The sequence below is a fragment of the Oreochromis niloticus genome, linkage group LG6, assembly GCF_001858045.2.
Source record: "Oreochromis niloticus isolate F11D_XX linkage group LG6, O_niloticus_UMD_NMBU, whole genome shotgun sequence".
NCBI lineage: Eukaryota > Metazoa > Chordata > Actinopteri > Cichliformes > Cichlidae > Oreochromis > Oreochromis niloticus.
In genome coordinates, this window is record NC_031971.2 from 27,668,327 (window position 1) to 27,674,294 (window position 5,968).

The following is a 5,968-nucleotide window of genomic DNA, read 5'->3' on the forward strand; positions in this document are numbered from 1 at the left end:
TTTTTTCAAGTAACTTGACCAACACTGCTGTTGACTGTAACTACGCTCAAACTGTTAATGCTATCTTATTTTAATAAACAACACTGTCATATGCAAAACTGGGGTGGCACTAGGGGTGGCAAGGGATCATTTTAGGGTGGCACTTGCCACCCCATGCCACCCTTCTAGATCCGCCCCTGCTGACCGGAGGGCAAGAGGTGGTTGCCACAGTAATGGGAGTGTTGACTGCAAAAGGGTAATCTCTATATAAGGAGATGTCAGGAGAGGTGCAGAGGAAGAAACTTGAGCTGGTTTGAAACATAAGGCCACCCTCAACTGAATCTACCAGTCATGTTTTCATTCGGTTTCAGTGACCCGCAGTAAAGAGGTTTACTGTCTGTGTGTGGTGCTCTTTGTTCGTTTGGGTCTCCTGAGTGGGCAAAGAGACACGCCAGCCATTTTTTAACTTGAACCTTTAACTGCTTAATAAATTCAAGAAAATGCACTTTGAACATCAGTTTGAACGTCAAGTTAGCACGGATCACTCCATGCGTGGCATCAACGCGTTAGCTCGTTTAGCTCGTTAACGCGTTAGCTCCATCCAGCCCCACGCACAGGGCGATCCGCACTAACTCGCTAACTAACATGCGGTTAGGGCGGTAACATCATTTTAACGAGACCAACGCTGACAGCACTAACTCTAATATATAATATATAACATGTTATATATATACGTATACACACACGTACACACGTACATATACACGCACACACACACGTACATACACGCACACACACACGTACATACACACACACACGTACATATATGTGTACACGTGTGTGTGTGTGTGTGTGTGTGTGTGTGTGTATATATATATATATATATATATGTATATGTGTGTGTATGAGGGGCTATGAGGGGCCGTACAAGCCAAAATTCATTCTTTCACTCTCACACACATATATTTTGTATATGTATGTGTGTGTGTGTATATGTATATATATATATATATATATAGTATGTTTTAAGATTAACATGCCACGTCCTTCTCTCCTGTTTTTATTCATACTTATAATGCATGATATATTTTAAATTCTTTCAAGTGGAAAAAGTGCTGCAGCTAGTGCTGTGTGCATATTCAAATACAAAGACAAATGCAATCATAGTAATAAGTGCCATCAGATCTCAGTTTCCTGTTAAAAAGAGAACTGCTTGTGTCAATATATTTTCACACAGGTCAGAGCTACTACACACAACTTCAGAGACTCTCACAAAACACTGATCGCCTCAGAGACTTAAAGACCCAACTAAACGTCCAATACAGATAAAAATCATGGATGAAGTCTATGTGAATACGGAGGAAGTATTAGGTTGTCGCAGAAAGTCTAAAAGGGAGCATAAAACTGTGGACATTTATATGATTAATGAAGGGATTCAAACTGTACAACGTGAAACAACTGGACCTGCACACCCAGGTAAAAACCACAAACCTATCTATAAATATTACAATTACATGTTGCTAAAGTTTTGTGCACAAAACTAAAAATAAAACTGAGAATTCTATACAAACTGTCTGAAGAAAAAACACTTAATTCAGGAAAAAGTAATCTAGAGTCTGGCTTGCTGTAGAGTTACTGTAGTTGTGAATTTTTCGTTGGGAGTTAATTTAGATTGAGATATACAGTTTGTTTGTTTTTTTTTTATCTGGGTTTACACTCAGCTGTTTTCCACAATATGTGGGTTTTTTCAGTTTAGTTTTTATTTAATAATGTTTGTATTTACTTTAGTTTTGATTATTTTCAGTGTTAGTTTAAACTTAAACCATTTGGAACGAGCTCAGAAGAGAAAACATTACAATTGAAATACTTTCAAACTAACAGTATTTGTGTCGTTGCCACCAAGACCCATCCTCAGATGCTGATTTTAGGAGCAGAGAGTCTCACATACTACTTTTTAGATAAAACTAGCAATTGGTGTCATAATTAAAATCTATGAGGATATAAACATTTTTCATGATTAGACATATAATAATATAATATACTAATAAAAATATAATAATTGGCTTCTACCTGCAGGTTCTGAAGATGTAAAGAAGAGAACCTGCAGAGCTGCTGTGATTCTTCTGGGTCTGCTGTGTCTTCTCCTCCTGATTGGACTCATAACTCTGGTGTTTCTTTGTGAGTACAACATGAATGTAATTAACATGCAAAATCCTCACAGATGATGTATTTATTTTATGATGTTGTGTCCAACAGTCACCCAAGGCAAATCTCAGTGGGAAATGGATACCGTGATGAACAACGTGACCAGCAAGAGAAATCAGTTACAGACCAGTTTCAACAATCTGGTTAAAGAGAGAGACCAGCTCCAGAAAAGATTGGAAGACCTGACCACAAACAGAGATGATCTTCAGAGAAAGCTTCAATGTAATTATATCTTAATGCTTGATGGCCGATTTATCTCTAACAACATTTTTGGCTCTTTAACACTTTAACAAATGTGGCTTTTTAAAAAGCATGGTGAGGCAAGAATCCTGGGTTTGTGTGGTGTGTGTGGAGTTTGCATGTTCTCCCTATGTTTGCATGGTTTCACTCATTCTCTAGTGGGTTATGATCATTCAAAATTCCCCATAGGTGTAAATGTAGTTGCAAATGGTTGTCTGTCTCTGTGTTACCCCTGTGTCAGACTGCCAATCTGCCTCTGAACCTATGCCAACCCTCCCGCGAACAAGGTAAGGATAAGTGCTATAGAATGGATGGACAGATCTTGGGAAAGGCCTTTGAAAAGTAAAGTTGTAAATGTAATGTAAATTTAAACTAAGCTTAATGTGAGTGAAAATATGAACATTCTATATGTTTACATTTAGACAGTTTATAATAGTTTGTTAATCTGCATAGACAAAAAAATTGATGTTTAACTGACTTCTTAGCTCCAATTATATCTGCAGCCTTCTTCAGTTCTACATTTCTTACAGCGCTGAATATAGATGTGTTAATACTGCAAGGCTTATTTAATGCTTGTAACACCATCAAGACTTCAAAACAAGAAGAGGACAAAAGAGAAAAGCTCATTTCTCTCTAACTTGACCGAATTAATTTCAATTCTCAAGTGGTGGTTTTCTGTGACAGTTGCTGACTCGATCAACCTTATTAGAGACAAATTATTAGATCTGAAAGCACTCTCTCTTAGGCCAAACAAAACTGTAAAATGTTTAACATATTCAGCTTTTAAGCACATACTGTTTAAGGGAATTTCGATTTGGATTTTAGGTAAGACGGGATAAATTGTGCGTAGTAATACAGTAATACATATATACATATGTAATACGTATACATACGTGTGTGTGTGTGTGTACACACACACACACGTGTATATATAATGTTTTTTGGGTTTTTTTTTTTTTAATTGAAATGCTTTGAATTTGTACCACTGATTGCTTCTCCAAAGCAATGTTTTTTTTTAAAGTCCCATAACTGGGATTCTATGTTCGCTACCTATCATAAAACAAGCACAAATTATTATTCTGTTTTTTTAAACAGATTGCAAAGAAAACTGGGTGTACTTCAGTGATAGTTTGTACCAAGTTTCTTCAGAGCAGAAATCATGGGAAGAAAGCAGACAAGACTGTCTTCAAAAAGGTTCAGACCTGGTGATTATCAACAGCCGAGAAGAACAGGTGTGTGTGTGCAAACACAATAGAGATGTGTGCAGAAAAAAGAATCACGATACATCACTTTAAGTTCTGCATGTGTACATTTAATTTCTCTCTTTCTAAAAAAAAGAACTTTGTGAACCAGTTCAAGAGGCTTTTGTGGATTGGACTGACTGACTCAGAGACAGAGGGGACATGGAAATGGGTGGATGGGACTCAAGTGAACACAAGGTTGAAATCCCTTTCTTGTCTATAAAGACTTCTTATGTCATCAAGTACATTAACTAAATTAATTTGGTTAATATTGTGGCGAGCTCAGACAAGGAGGAGACAGGGGTCTCATTCGGTCTTGCTTCCCGCCGTGTTAGCCAGGAAGCACAGCCGTTTATTTTGATTTAATGGGAGAACACTGCCGCTAGCAAACTGCTCAGCAGCACTAGCACAACAATAACAAAACAAAAAGGCGCTCTCTCACCCGGAAAAACACAGAGGTCGTGTCCAAATTCACGGGCTGCATCCTCCTGAGGACGCATTTGTAGACCGATTACGTCACAGCGACGCGCCAAAGGCTGTCCAAATTCGTAGACTCCTCCGAATGCAGCCGACAAATGCGTCCTCCTTTTCCCCGAATTTGAAGGATGGTTCGGGTGTGTCCTTCGTGGCCCACCATATCCCAGAATTCATAGCGCGGCCCAGCCAAACTCCTGTTTCTGGCAATGGCGGCCGCTACTAAGTTTTAAAATTACTCTTATTAATCTTTCTGGGTCACAAAATAAACTCTTAACATATTTTCAGGCGAGAATGTAGCTGTGTAAACTTCAAATATCTGCTCGGTTTATCAAGATATCACATATTTGCAAAGGTGCTTCAACGTTTTCGGAGACGTCTGTTACCCACCAGCTCGATAGCTAGCCGAGAGCTCGAGGGTCACTGAAGCCGCCGAGAATGGCACAACTCCCGGCACATCATTTTCAGATCACCGCGGACTTTCGCTACTCAGGTTAAACGTAGTATATAAGTCACTTTGACAACATAAAAATGTTATTGTTTGGCTTTTTTCAGTGTTTTATTTGTTTGTGAGTAAATCGGTTTGGCTGAGATTAAAGTTATTAGATTAGATTAGATAAAATAAAACTTTATTAATCCCCCGGGTGGGTTCCTCCTTGGTTTTCGCACAGCTGAATAAACGTCAAACAGAAAACTGATTAAACAGAAGTGTGAGATGGTCGAGAATTTATGCCAGTGTCCTGTTATATTTTAGATAGCAAGGAGCAGACGGCCGAGTTTATCAAACTCCACCGAGACAGCGGTGACGTTAATCAGAAGGCTAGACCGTCCAATTTCACAGCCGTTTACTTCCGGCCTACCCGACCTTCTGAGGACCCGGCCCACGTAGACTGCGAAGGCCGGGTCCTCAGGAGGATGCAGCCCATGAATTTGGACACGACCAGAGTCGCAGAGAGAGCGTGTCACCTGTCACCATGGCAACATGACAACAAAACATAACTGTCAGAACAAACCCCGAACAAACCTGGCCCGCTACAATATCTTGTTACTAAAAACAAAAGACTGACTGAATTGTTGAGTTTAACTCTTATAATTTCATCTTTCTTTCAGCTACTGGAATAGTGGGGAACCAAATGGTGGCAGAGGTGAAAATTGTGGACAGATAAAGGCTTATGACTCACAAAACAGCTGGAATGATGAAACATGTTCCAATCAACACTTCTGGATATGCAAGAAGAGAGTTTCTCCATAATTTTACATCCATGCCCAACAAATTATGCAGAACACAGAGCCATGAGATGAACTGAAATGAAGCTGAAGAGAAAGCAATGGACACTTACAGCGAGTAAAATAAGTCACCAATTTTCTGAGTTTGGAGTCTTCACACACCCCCGTTCTCTGCGGCCTGCTGGAGCGGGGGGGCTAGGAGGAGGAGTTGGCCGTCTGGCTGGGGTCTGGAATGTGGGGCCTCCCTGCTGCTGCGGAGTCGGGGTGGTCTGCTTCTCCCCACCGCAGGGAAAAGGGTAACACCACCTGGGTCTGGGTGCAGTTTCCCCCTCCAGGGGCAAGGGTACCCAGACCCGGTTCTTAGAGTACGCTTGGGGAGAGTGATTGTGTGTACAGCGTCTCTTTATGTCTGTCTCCACGTTGGGTGAGTGTTGAGTAATTGCATATGAGAGCATGAGGGTGGGAATGGATGTTTGTATCTGTGTGTGCCTGTATGTCTGTGTCTATATGTCAGGTTGGGTATCAGACGCCACCTCTCTGGGGACATCTCAGGCCCTCCAAGGTTTGGAGGCCTATCTCCCCCACCACTTCCCCTGCCGGTG

The 5,968-nt window shown here is 40.6% G+C and overlaps 1 protein-coding gene across 2 annotated transcripts; it reads left to right on the forward strand.

Moving 5' to 3' along the window:
• The first annotated feature begins 1,056 nt into the window (after positions 1 to 1,056).
• Positions 1,057 to 5,599, forward strand: LOC106097833 (C-type lectin domain family 4 member M). 2 transcript variants are annotated; one of them, XM_019359682.2, is made up of 6 exons: positions 1,057 to 1,455; positions 2,056 to 2,157; positions 2,236 to 2,406; positions 3,520 to 3,656; positions 3,763 to 3,863; positions 5,250 to 5,599. In XM_019359682.2, the coding sequence occupies exons 1-6, from the start codon at positions 1,314 to 1,316 to the stop codon at positions 5,389 to 5,391; spliced, it is 795 nt and encodes a 264-aa protein (XP_019215227.1). In that variant the 5' UTR covers positions 1,057 to 1,313; the 3' UTR covers positions 5,392 to 5,599. The 2 variants fall into 2 exon arrangements, with proteins under 2 accessions (XP_019215227.1, XP_019215229.1); XM_019359684.2 differs by lacking the exons at positions 1,057 to 1,455; positions 2,056 to 2,157 and adding an exon at positions 2,666 to 2,711 and having other exon boundaries at positions 2,242 to 2,406.
• The last annotated feature ends 369 nt before the right edge of the window (positions 5,600 to 5,968 follow it).

Bases quoted from the DNA above. Each gene is read 5' to 3' on its own strand.
- LOC106097833 (XM_019359682.2), top strand. From the start codon at position 1,314: ATGGATGAAGTCTATGTGAATACGGAGGAAGTATTAGGTTGTCGCAGA. The intron at 1,456-2,055 runs GTAAAAACCACA...TTCTACCTGCAG, and splicing joins AACTGGACCTGCACACCCAG to GTTCTGAAGATGTAAAGAAG. The intron at 3,864-5,249 runs GTTGAAATCCCT...TCTTTCTTTCAG, and splicing joins GGGACTCAAGTGAACACAAG to CTACTGGAATAGTGGGGAAC.